The sequence below is a fragment of the Poecilia formosa genome, unplaced genomic scaffold (genome assembly GCF_000485575.1).
Source record: "Poecilia formosa unplaced genomic scaffold, Poecilia_formosa-5.1.2 Scaffold15, whole genome shotgun sequence".
NCBI classification, from domain to species: domain Eukaryota; kingdom Metazoa; phylum Chordata; class Actinopteri; order Cyprinodontiformes; family Poeciliidae; genus Poecilia; species Poecilia formosa.
In genome coordinates, this window is record NW_006799954.1 from 356926 (window position 1) to 371970 (window position 15045).

The window sequence follows — 15045 nt, forward strand, 5'->3', positions numbered from 1 at the left end:
TCAGTAGACCACTGTTGGATTGTTGTTGTTTTGTTTGTTTGTTTTTTTACATAAAAGCATGGATGCACTCATTAAACCAAGATTTTGTTCACTTTGGTAAGAAGAAAAAAACAACACATTTTTAAAAATTGACTTGATCATATGTTCCTCCTTTATGTTTCCAAATTTACTAAAAGGGGGCACAACTTTTTATTATTTTCTGCTGTGAAAACATCTAACTTGTCAAATGTGAGCTATAATACCTGCTAGCTTGTTCCAGATAAAATTACTTCAAACGTTTGTTTTATTGGATTTTTCTTGCTTCTGTTTTCTAATTATAATACATTTTATCTGAGGGTGACTTTCTTCTCAGCAAGCTAACTAGTTGCATAACACAACCAAACAAATGACTATCCACCAGAGTTCAATGAATGCTCTCATTCAGTTTCTTAAATTTTTAAATTTTGCCTTTCCTCCTTCTTGGATGGACTGACTAAGCAATTCAAACATCAGTGTACTTTAAGAAAAAGAGCCATTTTAGTTACTTTAAAAATGGCTCCCACCAGATAGATGAAAGTGGCAGCTAACATTGCAAGTTGTGGATCGTGATCGTAAAGGCAGCTTCTTCTTCATGCAGGTGGTCAGTACGAGTATATTTTGGTGGAAAAGCGAGGTGACAAGAACAATGTAGGCTTCATTCAGCTGAACCGACCCAAGGCTCTCAACGCTCTCTGTGACGGTCTAATGAAGGAGCTGGGGCAGGCGCTGGACGCCTTTGAAGCCGACAAAGACATTGGAGCTGTTGTCATCACTGGCAGCGAGAGAGCCTTTGCTGGTATGGCATCACATGTTTTTATATTGGCAGATTGTTTGGATTAAAGTGATTATTTCAGAGGTGAACTCTGCTGTTGTGTCTTTTCAGCTGGAGCAGATATTAAAGAGATGCAGAATCGAACTTTCCAGGAATGTTATGGTGGGAACTTTCTGGCTCACTGGAACAGAGTGTCCACAGTGAGGAAACCTGTAATCGCAGCTGTTAATGGATTTGCTGTAAGTATCACAAAGCTTTTTATTTTCTCTCTTTTTATCTTTCTCCAGAAGAGTCTAGCACATGAAATCCAACCAAAAGAAAAAAAAAAAAAACTAAAAGAAACTTAACATTTTAAAACAAACATTTTTTAATGCTGCTTAGTCATGAGGCTTTAAGTGTCATAAAGTTATTCCAATGTTACGGTTTCCAAACCATCCATCTAAATTGAGGTCCCGTCAGTCCTGTTGTATCTCACTACCTGGGGTAGAACCGAACCACACATTAACCTGATGGTGCACCACTTGCCAGTGGAAAATCACCTTTAGAAGTCTTCTTCACACTTACAGAGTTCAACATTATTGTATCCATATATCAGATCTCTGTTATTGTTCTGTGCATAATGGCACACTCCCGCTGTTGAATGCAATACCTTAAAACCAGCAGACATGCATTCATACCTTGTCAAATAAATGCAAATAAATTGTCTTCCTTGTTATGATTCTGTTGCAGCTGGGTGGAGGCTGTGAGCTAGCCATGATGTGTGACATCATCTACGCTGGAGAGAAGGCGCAGTTTGGCCAACCAGAGATCCTGCTGGGGACCATCCCAGGTAAAGACCTCTTTCTGTCCTACATGGATCTTACAGCGCTGTTGTTTTTGACTCTGCATGACTGTTTTACCTGCAGGGGCGGGAGGCACCCAGCGCCTGACTCGTGCTGTTGGCAAATCCCTGGCAATGGAGATGGTACTAACAGGAGACAGGATTAATGCTCAAGAGGCCAAACAGTCAGGTAATGGCAACATTATATGGTCACTTTATGAACAAGATGTAGTGATCAGGCTTTACTTGATCTACATCGGTTTCTGGTTTTGTATTCACTTTTACCAAGGACTAAAACACACCATTTAAACTTGAGAAAAAGAGTACAAGATTACTGAAAGACTAATACAAGTTAGGATCTCAACTCCCTCTGTAGAAAACAATAACTACAGCTCTACACAAGACCAGAGACACATTCAAGCCAGACTGAAGTATGCCAAGGACAGACTGGAAAAATATCATGCTTACTGGAAGCATGTTTTTGGCTCAGAATAAAAGAAACTAGAGCTCTTTGCCCATAGAGACATTGCTTATATTTGAAGAAACAATAGGGAGGCCTATTGCCGACAGTGTAACATTGTAGTGGCTTAAGATCCTAACTCTGGATGTGTGAAACCTGTCAAGTTATGCGTTCTTCAGTGCTGGTAAAGAAAACCGGCTCCTGCCTGACTTGAATCTGTCCGAGTATCAATGCAAGGACCTGAAGATAAAGAGTCATGCCAGAGGAACATCAGATGTGAAGGAGCTTGGAAGTGGTGGAATGAATCCAGTTTTGTTTGTAAAGTAAAATAATGCAAACATCAAAAATTACCCATGGCAGTTTGTACAACCTCTGCATTAAAGGTCTTCTCATCTCTGGATAGTTGTGTAAACGTCAGTGGTTATAATTCAGTAGCTTGTAGAGTATATAAAATTAAAAAGTGTCTTAGATTTTTGGATATAAACTATAGCGTTAACATAGAAGCTAAGTCAGCTAATGTAACTACTGATTACTTAATCATTTTTTTATTCATCTGAATGACCCGCAGAGAGTCATATGTGATGCAACATATAATACCAGATGTACAATGAAGCATATTCTATGGTTCATTTTGTGTGTTTTCAGGTTTGGTGAGTAAAATTTATCCTGTGGACCAGCTCATATCTGAGGCTGTTAAATGTGGGGAGAAAATTGCTGCCAATTCCAAACTGGTCAGCGCCATGGCTAAAGAAGCTGTGAATGCAGGTATGTGAAGAATGTATTTATCTTCACATAAGTCTGAATCATTAGCTTTATTTAACTGGATCCTCTGTTGAACTGCAGCTTATGAACTGACTTTGGCTGAAGGAAATCGCTTGGAAAAGCGTTTGTTCCACGCTACCTTTGCGACGGTAAATATAGAAAAGCCTGTTTGGTGATCAACTGTGAGTGTTAACTCTGTCTCTAACAGCTGATCAATGATGTTTAAATCCGATTTTGTCTGCAGGATGACCGTAAGGAAGGCATGACTGCATTTGTGGAGAAAAGAAAAGCCAATTTCCAGGACCAGTAAATAAAAAGTTCAAAGGAGATCATTGGGTTTTGGCAATCAGTTGATCACTGGTAATGAATTGTGTAATACTGAGATCCTGATTGTATATCAGCTGAAAATTACAAAAAAGTGAAGTGAAAAGTGTCCTATCATAACCTGCTGGGGCAAAGTGTTAAGAAAGTGCTGTCTTGGATCAGGAGACATGACTGTGATGGTGATTTGAAAACTGTTTTACAGTCTGTAGATACAGGAAGGATGGAGCTGGATGAATAATTTGTACTAATTCTGCCTTTTCATTTTTCAAATGTTTGTAGCAGTTTATTGTGTGTGCATTTTGTGAATAAAGCTAAATAACAATTTTAAACACTAATTATTGTGTGGGGATTCTTGAAAAATGTTAAGATGTTGATGTAGTGTGTTCCATAGTTTTCATTAGTATCACCTTAGCTGTGATGGTAAAGTATAATGCGATTTTTGCATTGTCTACTCTAGACCTCTTGGTGGAGCTGTTTTAAGGCTTTACGTGGAAGGTAAATGCGGATTGTGAATTTTATTTTTCTAAGAAAAGCAGTTTGTTTCGGTCAGGGATGTTCAAAGTCGATCATGAAGGGCCGCCGTCCTGCATGTTTTAGTTCTCTCTGTGGTTCACACACCTGAATCAAATGATGGTCCATTAGCAGGTCTCTGCAGAGCTTAGACATGCTGAGAAGGTTGTTACCAGGGTGTTGACCCAGAGAAAGGAATAAAACATGCAGGACACACTTTGGACATCCCTGATTTGGGTCATATGAGACAACTTATGAAAACAGCGTGATGAACGAGTGAATATGTCTAAAAATGTATTAGATTTGCTGCCATACAACGGACTGGCTACATGTCCAGGGTGGATCCCGCGACTCGCCTAATCATTGCTGGAGATAACAAAGGTGGGTCCAACTCACTGTTTTGCAAGTCTCAAGTAAGTCTCAAGTCTTTGTCCTCAAGTCCGAGCCAAGTCGCAAGTCGAGTCAAGTCTCAAGTCAGGCAAAATTCAAGTCAAGCCTCAATTCGTCAGCTTGGAATTTCAAGTCCTTTCGAGTCTTTTTTTTATTATTTTTTTTTTTACGTTTTTAAACAACGCTTCAATGCTAAATGTAAAATTAAAGCTGCAAGCAGCCTCGAGTGGCCCTCGCAGCAAAGTGCCGCCCCGGCCTACAGACGCTGCGGGCTTTTCAGCTCTTCCGCCTACCAGCGACAGCGGACGCTCTCGTTTACTTTCCGCACCCATCCACAAGGCCGTACACATTGATGAGTTCATTGATGATGCGTGTATGATTTAGAGACGACCATATGTGTTTCTCCGTCGATAATTAATTGGCCTCTCTAAATTGTCCCTAGGTGTGAGTGTGTGTGCATGGTTGTTTGTCTCTCTGTGTTGCCCTGTGACAGACTGGCGACCTGTCCAGGGTGACCCCGCCTCTCACCCGGAATGTTAGCTGGAGATAGACACCAGCAACCCTCCCGACCCCATTAAGGGAAAAGGGTGTACAGAAAATGGATGGATAGATGGATGGTGATTTAGTTTCTTCAGAATATGCTTTGTGCTCAGATGAATCTGAGCACAAAGACATACAAATTGTTGTAAAATTTTTTTTACCAACTTAGTAAATTTCCAAATTTTTGTTGTCTGAAGATATCCATTGCGCTGTAACTGCAGAACTACTGATCTTCAAAGAGAACCACCAGAACCAATTTGGTTAAAGTGTGCTTTCTGCTGCTGCTCCAATGATCAGGAGGCATCTTTTCTCTCTCTAATCTTCACACGGCGGTGCTTCATAACTAAACAAGTGATGGCCTAATTGTTTTTATTATTATTATTATTATTATTATTATAATTCAATATTACCCTGGATTTGCTCACTTGTCAACACCTCTAGCAAAACATTTAAAAGGAATAGGGAAAAAAAAAACTTGTCTTCTCACTCTGCAGGAAAACACAAAAGAACACTGAGAGGAGCAGAAAAGGAGCTCCTCTTTGAGGCTGCCGAAAGGTCAAAATAATAAATGTAGACTTAAATGAGGCTCTCCGTGCACACAAAGGGGGCAAAACGTTGCAATTTGGCAGTCCAGACCCTCATAGCGTGATAAACTCATTTAAAGAAGACGAAATAAAGCAAGAGCAGCATGGGTCCATAGAGGGAGAAGAGGCTTTCAGATTTGGCAGACAGGCCTGACTCCTGCGAGGTTCTTTTTTTCCTGCTCAGCAGCCTCAAATCACTTCCCCCAAAGTCACTTTTATTTCCCAAAATAACACAGCAGCTGTGAGATTTAGTCACATTGCTGGCTCTATTTGAGCCTCTATGGACACGATTAGGTCAGTGTTCAAACTACAAGCCATAGTGAAAAATACAGAATCATTTTTCCAAAAAGAGGTTTAGTCTGTTGTTTTAATTTGCTGCAAAAAGACCCCAAAATAGAAGACTTGTAGCTATTTATGTTTGCACATATAAAAAATATGTGCATATTTTTGTTATCTACATTTTTCAGTTCAGGGGAGAAAAACTGAATCAAGAACAACCAATGTAGTTACTACTTTACAACGTTGCAGCTTAAATTGTGAGGCAAAACGTTAACATATTTTAATTGGATTTTATGTGACCAACACAAAGTAGTTCTCACTAGCTGTGAACCACAGTACAAGCAAATGTTGCTACTGTCTAAGGCTCCCTGCTTGCCTGTGGGGCTCAGGAGAACCTGAACTGGCTCAGGACTTGTCAACAAATGCAACAGTAATAAACATACTTCGAAAAACCTCCTACGTGTGAAATTTGCTAACAGAGTCATTTAAAGCTGCTTTTGATCTTTTGCTGCACCTGTCTGACCTGGAAAAAGATGCATACTTAGATTTTGTGTATTCATAAGCATGTAATGGTGATTTTTTTTCCTGTGGCTATTTGTGAGAGCAGCATTTAAAAATAATCTTAAGCTGCATTTTTTAAAGAAAATTAAATTCTGCTTTTCACTAATTCAATGTGTGAGATTTTGTTTCAGTAATAAGTTTTAAAAACTTTTACCAATCTTCACCAGAAGTGCCAAAAAATATAAACGGCATTTTTCTGTATCTAAACAATAAACATCTTTCTGCTGACTAAAGAGGCTCCTGACAAGAATATATATATATTTTTTATATTTTTGCTTGTAGTTCATTTTCTGGCCAGTAGGTGCTGTAAAGCTAAACAAAGACGGAAGTAGATGCAGGGAAATCCTCTCGGTTCGCTTCAGTTTCTGCTTCTGTGAATTATACGCTGTTCGGGTTGCAGGATGGTGGTTCTGAAGGGCATCCCCTCTGTTTTATCACCCGAGCTGCTGTATGCGCTGGCCAAAATGGGCCACGGGGATGAACTGGGTATGATCCACAGCTCTATTTGTGTCATTCATGTCCTGCGTGGTTGCAACCTGTGTTTGAACTGTAAGGGGTCAGAAAGCTCTTAATGTCAACAACAGTGAAACTAATTTTATGTTTTATCATCTTCAGTACTTGCAGATGCCAATTTCCCTGCGTCTTCTATTTGTGCCTGTGGTCCTAAAGAGATCAGAGCTGATGGTATGGTGAAATGAAAACATCATGCCAGAGTGTGTTACTACTCTGTTGTTTTAACTATGACTCATTCTGGTTTCAGGTCTGGGAATCTCACAACTTTTAGAGGCGATTTTAAAGTTGTTGCCCTTGGATACCTACGTCGACAGACCGGTACAGGGCCCACACATTCATGTCAAAATCAGAGTTTAATCTCCAGCTATTTTGTATTTACAGTACCATGACGTTTTATGTTGCATCCTTATTCCAATTCTAATAAGGAGCTCTATGTGGAATTTCCTCCAAATTCTACATGGAATAACCCATAATTATAAAACGGAAAGATTTTTTTAAAAGAAGTTACATATAAGTATTCACTGCTGCTTCAATTCAGTATTTATTAGCACAGAGCTATTTGACATTTCTGACTAATTAATTACACAATTGTTGTACACCACACTAGAAGAAAGTTCTGCACACATTATCTGGGTGGAACTTTGGGGCATTCAGTGCTGGGGGAGTTTTGTTCTGTCCCTTTAAATATGCGTTTTTACAAATGAGTCTCTGAGGTCTATGACCAGTCCTTTGTTCTGCTTTTTTTGCTTTTTTTGGTATTTTCTCTGGGATTTAGAGGGGCTTTTTGAATTAAACTCATTTTGGAATAAGGCTGTAACATAGGAAATAATATCACGTTAAATTTGTTGCCGACAGGCAGCAGTCATGGATCTGGTAGACAGCGACAAACAGAGATGTTTAGCTGTCCCAGTGTGGGACACTTATGCACAGCTCCTCAGCCGGGCAGGCTCACAGGTATGACACTAATTACCTATGGGCTGATCTTAAAACAAAATAAGTTTTTACTTATTGTTCACATGCAGAGCTCTCTGGAGAAAATGGAAAGATTTAATTTCTACGAACGAGCTAAAAAGGCCTATGCTGTCGTGGCAACAGGGTGAGTTTTTTTTTTTTTTCTGCTTTAACTTAAACGTGGTGGGGGTGTCCAAGTGCTGTCCAGAAGAGCTGGTGTCCTGCATGTTTTAGATTCGTTCAATTCTTTAACATCTTCAACAATTTCAAATTATTTACAGTCTTTTTAATTAAAAATAATATTTTTTTCTGGAACTTTAAAACATCTTAAACATGAATACGTTTTGTGGGAAAGCTCAGGGGCTCGAAGATCCATTTTCCCTCATCCCATTCTTATTTATTTATTTATTTATTTACTTATTTCGGATTTTGGCCCTCAACTCCAAAAATTTTAAAGTCTAGACCCAAGTTTTTTGTTTTTCTTTTAAGAATTGTTTGATATTTTTCTGTGTTTTGTTTTTGCTCAGGGAAACTGCTCTCTATGGAAACTTAATATTGAAGAAGGGAGTCATTCCTGCTGAGATGCTGCAGTGAAGGAAACATGGTTTTGCCAGAGGCTCCAATTTTTCATATTTTTTAGGAATCTGAAACACAAATTTAATTATTTTCTGTTAAAATAATAATAAAAAAAATACATATACATGGTTATTTTGGGTTGAGTTTTTATTCAAAGCTCAGAAAAAAATCATACTTTATTGTTCTACAATTAATATGAAAAATATGTTTTAATTGCTCTCATATACAGTAGATATGACTTTATCTCTCCTCTACGCCTTCTCTCCTTATCTTCATCAAATTAAACCTGAAGTCTCTCATGATTGCATACAACGTTTCTATCAACATGAAATGTAAAAGAGATAGTGATTGATTTGTTACTGTAAAGCAGTTTAACAGAATCAAATTACACAGATGCGTCTGTGTGTTGCATCTGACATGTTTTAAATAAATACTAAGCCTGGATTACTGGTGGTAGAGTCCATCCAGATCTTCCTCTGGCTTGGTGTATTTCCTCTGAGAGGGAATGTCGACCGGAGCCTCAGCTACCTTTTGTTGAAGGACTGGCATGTCAAACTTTCTATGGTAAAGATCATCGAGATCTTCCTCTGGCTCGGTGTACTTTCTTTGAGAGGGAAGGTCAACAGGAGCAGCAGCCTCAGCCACGTCTCGTTGAAGGGCAGGTAAGAGGGGCTCTTTGTGGTAAGTGTCATCCATGTCTTCCTCAGGCTGCAGATAAACTACCTGCTCCATCTGTGCAGGCGAATGCTGGTCGTCTTCCTTCCCTTGAGCTTGGTATCCAAACTCTCTGACCTGAGCTTGGAGCTCGACTATTGAAGGATGGTAAATCTCATCCAGATCCTCCTCGGGCTTCAGGTAGTGTTTCTCCTGTCCGCTGTTCCAGATCCTCATACGAGGGTCGACCTCATACTCAATCCTGTCCATGTCCTCTGGAGGCTCCACATCTGCTCCCCAGGACAGCTTCCCTTTGTCATCAATGAACCTGTAAAAATGAGCATGCAGTGTCAGCCTTCATCTGAAGAGTCCACTGAGTTTTGTACTTTTGGTTGAAGATGTCAACTTACACAACCCTTTGCTCCAAGTGTTCATCTGAAGGTTTATTCTGAAGAGGAGAGCAAATATTAGACATCCATCACCAAAGGAAAAAGCTTTTAAAGTTTGTGTGATTCAATCTGATCTGATCCTAAACGGCACGTTTACATACCAAGGGCTTTGCATTGACACTTAGCATCAGCAAAACGCCGACTATAATAGAAACCCTGTGTGTGAAAAGACTGTAGATTAATTCAAATTCCAGTATAGTTCAAATAAAAGCCAGGAATATGTTCAAGAAATTTGTAACGTACTTACCGAATCATGGTGTCTGCTTCTGCTGTCAGCTTTGCAGTGAGGAACGCTTCCCTTCGTTCACCTGCTATGGAAAAAAAAAAAAAAAAACGAGCAAAGTCCCACCAATAAAACCTGCTGTGTTTTCTTGACCTTTGTATTTTGCTTAACTCGGTGAGGGCGTTTGTGAGTAATTCATCATCGTTTATCTGGTCTATATCACGCACCTAAAACAGCTTATGTGAACCACTGATCAGTTTCAAGCTCTGTGTTGTTAATTTTTCTATCCAGAATAGCAACAATGCATTTATGCAGTATTTGATCTTATAAAAGACATGATGTATTATGACTAGGCTTCCTTATCAGGATAATTGTGATGACAGCTCATTTTATATCAGCTAGTTTTATTATACACACGTGTATAAATGATAAATATGTCCTCACCACTGCTCAGGATCTTTGAGTCCAACACAGTTGTTATTGTTTTATGAGGGAATTATAGCAATATTAAAAACATTATGGATAGCACTAACCATCCTCGTCATTAGACTGTTATATAACGACATGGTGTCTTCAGTCAGAGGCTTCTTCAGATTCACTGTATTACAGACTGCTACATGATATCATTCCTGCCCACAGTCATCACTCATCACTATCAATTCTTTGGAGAAATTTGAATGACATTTTATTTCTCTTTGTAGTTCATAAAGTATTTTTTTAATTTATTAAAGAATTATTGCCCAGCACAAAGAAAAGAAAACAAAAGTAGAAATGTGAACATAAGACAATATTATTAAGGAAAACTGTTCATGAAAGGCTGTAGGAATTGCAGTGCAATCTTGCTTTACTTTCCACCACCATGCTGTGAAAATTCCCCCACGAGGTTGAGGAATGAGGAGTGCAGTGAGAGGAACTCCATCAGCATCCAGTTGTGGGTCACAAACCATTGCCTGATGATGTTGGAGCGATGGAAACCGGCATTTGTCCCCAGTTAATGGTTCATGAGAGCTGCAGGTTGCTGATCCCTGATGTAGAAGATGAAAACTGATTCTGTCTCAATACAGCCAAAGCTGAAGGGCAACAGCTTCATTTCAAAATAATTTTTAAAGTAAAATTGTGAAGGTAAACAATTTAATTAGTCCAAAGAACCAATTAGCTGTGGTTTTCATCCTAAAAAATTGATTTAGTATTGTGTCTTCAGTACAGGGGGCAGGACTAGTTCTGCAGGGACCGGGGCCCCAGCTGGCCCCTGTCTAGAACCGCCCATGAGTATATGTTTACTGTATCTCATGTACAGACACAAAACGTTTTATGTGTGACTGTGTGATACAGGAAATAAAAATACCTTTTTATTATCTTTTAACTGTAGTTAAAGTGTATGATATTAGCTGTGGTGTGTAGTTAATAATAGCGCCAAGTTTATGAATGCAGCTGTCACGTTTCATTGTAACAAAGCCGTCTCTGTTGGTAAAGCAACAAATAGAGAACATATTATTTAACAGGTGGCAGTCAGCCGGAGACAGGAGGCTCCACGCTAAACCTCAGCACAGTTTGTAAGGCTGTTTGTCATAATAGAGAAGGAAAAGCATAAAAGGAGCTTCAGCTTTCTAAAACAATAATCTGACACCTCATCATGAGCATCATTACTGTCAGTAAATCCCATAAAGGTTGTCCCGCAGCACAGGGCTCTATTTGAGGCTAACCACAGCTCTGCCTGTTCACTCAGTCTGCAGTCAAATCCGCCCCCCCTCCCCACCCTCATAACAGTTGGAAAAGCTGCGGGTTTTCTAAATAACTGAAATTATCTCAATGATCTGCAATTAACTTAACGGATGCCTCACCAACATTCATTAAACACACATCAGACATCTAATGGAGTTTAGAGTTATAATTAAAGAGCGTGAGGGAAGGACCTCCATGGAAGAGCAGAGATAATAAATCTAGCGATTCTAAAGCTTTTAACATTTTGATTTTTAGTGAAAAATGTGTTTCTGCGAGGGACTTGGGGTGCGTAAAAAAGAGCAGTGTGATGATACAGATAGCCTGAGATCTGGAGCCGTCTGATGACTTCATATAATTAGGTAACAACAGGAGATGGATCAGGGGCAGCAACGCTCTACAGCAGACAGACACAGGAGGCTGATGACAGGGTAGTAGAGATTATTTGTTGGAGGGAGACACATAAGAAGGTGGTTCATCTTTTTGTTCGCTGCAGCTAATCCTTTACACGGCTATGACTCTGTGTTTTGCCCATGGAAATAGCATATTAAAGATACAATTGAGAAGGAAAACCTCAGGTGGTCTTTCTCAGTTTCTTCCCCCATACAGAAACGAGTCAAACAACCTTCTCCTCTCTCAGACACACCCCTCATAAACACAGTAAACATGTGGGAGCTGTTAAAGTAAGTCTAATGGCTATTTACCGTGTTTTGTGCACTTCTCATTAAAAAGATTTTCCACTTGAGGAGAGCTAATGTTTTGGAAAACTCTATTAAATCAAACACACTTCATGCCAATAAGCGGCACATGTGGCTCTCTTCAGTAATTTAAAGGATCTACCAACCACTGGAAAAACAAGGGAAACCACAGCCTATTTTCTTCACAAAACCTCGTCTTTAATCACATGTTTGTATAGACACGTATAGAATGCTTTTACATTTTTAGCCTGTTACGCCTAATAGTTTCTTGCCTTTGTATCTCATGTCAAATCCAGCATGTAAACAGCTTAATAATTTGTGCACTGTATTTGTAAGGAAATTTGACCAAGTGTCAACACGGAGCTGAATTTGACAGATTAAAACATGCCTCTAAAGATACAACATAATATTGTTTTTTTTTTATTTATTGAAGTCACCTACACTAACCAGCCACTTTATTAGATGAACCTTTGCTGGTACAAGGTTGAGGTTGGGCCCATTTCGCATTGAGAACTGCCATAATTCGATAAAGCGTAAATTTGAAAACAGAAAAACGTGTCAGAAAAATTTGTTTTATATTGGCTTCACATCATGCTGCAGATTTGTCATCTTCACGTTCATGTTGAAAATCTCCCGTTTACCTGTTGGGTTAAGATCTGGTGACTGCGGAGGCCATTGAAGTGCAGTGAAGACCTTTCATTGTCTAGAAACTATTTTGGTCTGATTTGTGTTTTGTACTGTGGAGTTTCTGGCAGAAAGTATAGATCGAAAAAGATTCTTCTCTGTGCTCATACGAGAAGAATCATGATTATCAACATTGCTCAGGTAGGATGTGGCGTTTAAAACATGTTCAGATGATAATAAGGGTCCTCAAAAGACAAATGGACTGAGCTTATATTACTGCTTTTTCAGTCATACTGACTCCTCAAAACGCTGTACACTAGCACCACATTCACACTCACAAGCACAGACACTCTTCTATGCTGAAATGCAGATCGGTTGGCAACTTGGGGCTAAGTGCCTTGCCTAGACATCTGAATGCTGAAAATGAAGTCAAGATTATTTGGACCACGCAACTTTTTTTTCCTTCATTTTTTCCCTTGTTTAATTTTCACGAGTCTCTGTGAAATGCGACCTTATTTTCCAGCTCTTTTCTGTCAGACGATCTTTTGCTGGTGCAGGCCATCTGACCTTTCTCAACAAAAACACAAGTCATATTTATCACGCTCAGATGTCTAAAAGTCGAGTTGCTGCTATGAGACTGATTGAATCACTATTTGTGTTTACAAGTAAACAAACAGGTGCATCTAATAAACTGACTCATGCATAATTTAAGTTTTCCGCAGTAAATAAACCAGTAAAGTGAACAAATGTGGGCTTTTGGGAACCATACAGGCCACTATGACGGGGTTGGTATCGACATACAGGACAGAACTGAATCTAAATGTCTGACTAGAGAGAAGTAATAAATCCCAGGGCAAATACAGATGTTGCACATGCAGTTAAATATAAATTCCTAGAAAAATTACTTGATTATGTGTATTTCATTATGTGATACAGCACAGTTTTTATTAGGGTTTACCATGCTGTCAGAAACAAACTTTATTATGTAGAATTAATTCTTCAGTTGGTGCATGATGATGTAAAAGTAACATTTGTTTTCTTAAAGCACCTTAAAATGTATGTCTGCAGGGTGTGTGGGTTTTCTCACATTACGCTGTTGTGTTTCCACAGGTAAAACATCAAAGCTGAGATTTGAGTAAAAGTATTTTAGTAGAACACAAAGTAGTGCATAATAGTGCAGTGAAAGGCAAATTACACATAATTTTCCATTTTATTTAATCAATTTTCCAAATAACACTCTAAAGTGTGATGTGCAGTTTAATTTAGCCCCCTTTCACTCTGATACCTCTAAATAATACCCAGTTTTTTTATAAGGTAAATAATATTTCCTTGCTGTTTCCTTGGTAACGATGGCAATGTCTGTTACTTATTTTCACATTTGCTGACTGCATGTTGTGCTTACGACGTTATGTTTTCATGATGCCAAGTGCTTTGAACTGTCTTGTTGCTGAAATGATGTTGCACAGTCGATCAATCAAATAAACTTGATTGATCGATTAGTAAAACAGGTGAATCCTCATTTTATGGGGAGTTACTCCACGAACCTCAGTGGCTTTACTGTCGGATCATATTTTGAAATGTTTAATGCTGGCAAAAAGGCCTTGAAGACGCATAAAGGCAAAGACAACTTTACTTCACTCTTCATCCCCCAGTCTTCCTCCTTCATCAGACACTGAAAGCCTCCTGACTGGAGTCCAACGTAGCCCTGGCTGCCAGCTGGAGTACCCCTAACCTTTCACCTCTGACCCCCAGCATCACAAAATTCATCACAGAGCCCTCAGCTGGACGAACACAGAGGGGAGCATATTACAAAAAAGAAATACTGAGCAAGAACAGGTGCTAGGCATGAATACAGGTGGGACACGTGTTTTTCCACTTCTCCAACTCCTCTGGACTCACCGGATCCATAGATCCTCGGGGTTTGTTTGTCACGCTCTGAGTGTGCGTCGGTTTCTGTTTGCGTGTCAAGGCTCCATCTATCCTGATGCTCCTGGTTTAAAGAGAGGACCCTGCTGTTCCTTAATGAAAAGCTGTCTGCTACAGAAAGATTGAGTTACAAGAGCAAGGTTCTTTCATCCTTATTGAAGAAACATGTGCCTCCTTCTGCTTTCAATACAGACAACATTTTACACAAACCTGGTCAGTTTATGGTCTCTTTTAAGAGAGCTGCAACAAAACAATGTTAGCCAAGTTTTTTTGCCTCACATTTCAAACACCAATGTTGCAAAAATGAAAATACAAAACACAACTAATGTGGCACGAATTTAATGGCTTGCCCTGGCCTAGTTAGTTTTCTTTGTTAGGGTGAATTTGAAAACTACTATTCTTTTGTATATTTACAACTGCATTTGTATTCTATAAAATTCAAAACAAAGTCAGTAGAAGTAAAGAGATGAATATACAAATTGACATTCAATTTAGGATTCAGTGAAGTTCTTTTAATACCTGCAAATATGCTACCATACGGGTTAGTGTGGAAACAATACCACACTATTCATGTTAAGAGAATTTTTTAAAAATGAGGCTGAAATTAAAGACCTAACAAAGGAGAACAGAAATCCAAATCTAAGATGCACAATCAAGCAAATTAAAGAGAGATTAGAAATAAATTATTATCC

At 39.0% G+C, this 15045-nt stretch overlaps 3 protein-coding genes across 4 annotated transcripts in view; 2 read left to right on the forward strand and 1 right to left on the reverse strand.

Moving 5' to 3' along the window:
* echs1 (enoyl CoA hydratase, short chain, 1, mitochondrial) overlaps window positions 1–3491 on the forward strand; it is a 4169-nt gene extending 678 nt beyond the window's left edge. The window contains exons 2-8 of the mRNA XM_007546090.1: window positions 617–814; window positions 902–1029; window positions 1520–1619; window positions 1696–1800; window positions 2716–2835; window positions 2914–2981; window positions 3077–3491. Coding sequence (XP_007546152.1) covers window positions 617–814; window positions 902–1029; window positions 1520–1619; window positions 1696–1800; window positions 2716–2835; window positions 2914–2981; window positions 3077–3142 — 785 coding nt within the window. The 3' untranslated portion in view covers window positions 3143–3491. The remainder of the gene's footprint in view (window positions 1–616; window positions 815–901; window positions 1030–1519; window positions 1620–1695; window positions 1801–2715; window positions 2836–2913; window positions 2982–3076) is intronic.
* A 2800-nt stretch (window positions 3492–6291) lies between these two features.
* Window positions 6292–8167, forward strand: fuom (fucose mutarotase). Of its 2 annotated transcripts, XM_007546092.2 has the most exons (6): window positions 6294–6506; window positions 6636–6704; window positions 6781–6851; window positions 7389–7487; window positions 7556–7629; window positions 8012–8167. In XM_007546092.2, the coding sequence occupies exons 1-6, from the start codon at window positions 6422–6424 to the stop codon at window positions 8076–8078; spliced, it is 465 nt and encodes a 154-aa protein (XP_007546154.1). In that variant the 5' UTR covers window positions 6294–6421; the 3' UTR covers window positions 8079–8167. The 2 variants fall into 2 exon arrangements, with proteins under 2 accessions (XP_016523942.1, XP_007546154.1); XM_016668456.1 differs by lacking the exon at window positions 7556–7629 and having other exon boundaries at window positions 6292–6506; window positions 8012–8103.
* Window positions 8168–8218: 51 nt separating this feature from the next.
* LOC103134037 (uncharacterized) lies at window positions 8219–9863 on the reverse strand. Its single transcript, XM_007546091.2, has 4 exons — window positions 9411–9863; window positions 9265–9319; window positions 9125–9162; window positions 8219–9042 (listed from the first exon to the last, which is right to left on the reverse strand). Exons 1-4 carry the CDS (start codon window positions 9416–9418, stop codon window positions 8505–8507), a joined length of 639 nt encoding a protein of 212 aa, XP_007546153.1. The 5' UTR covers window positions 9419–9863; the 3' UTR covers window positions 8219–8504.
* Between the last annotated feature and the right edge of the window lie 5182 nt (window positions 9864–15045).

Coding starts and splice junctions, on each gene's coding strand:
- fuom (XM_007546092.2), top strand. CDS start 6,422: ATGGTGGTTCTGAAGGGCATCCCCTCTGTTTTATCACCCGAGCTGCTG. Junction 6,705..6,780: donor TAAAGAGATCAGAGCTGATG/GTATGGTGAAAT, acceptor TTCTGGTTTCAG/GTCTGGGAATCTCACAACTT. Junction 7,630..8,011: donor TATGCTGTCGTGGCAACAGG/GTGAGTTTTTTT, acceptor GTTTTTGCTCAG/GGAAACTGCTCTCTATGGAA.
- LOC103134037 (XM_007546091.2), bottom strand. Junction 9,163..9,264: donor GTGTCAATGCAAAGCCCTTG/GTATGTAAACGT, acceptor TCTCCTCTTCAG/AATAAACCTTCAGATGAACA. Junction 9,043..9,124: donor CACTTGGAGCAAAGGGTTGT/GTAAGTTGACAT, acceptor TCATTTTTACAG/GTTCATTGATGACAAAGGGA.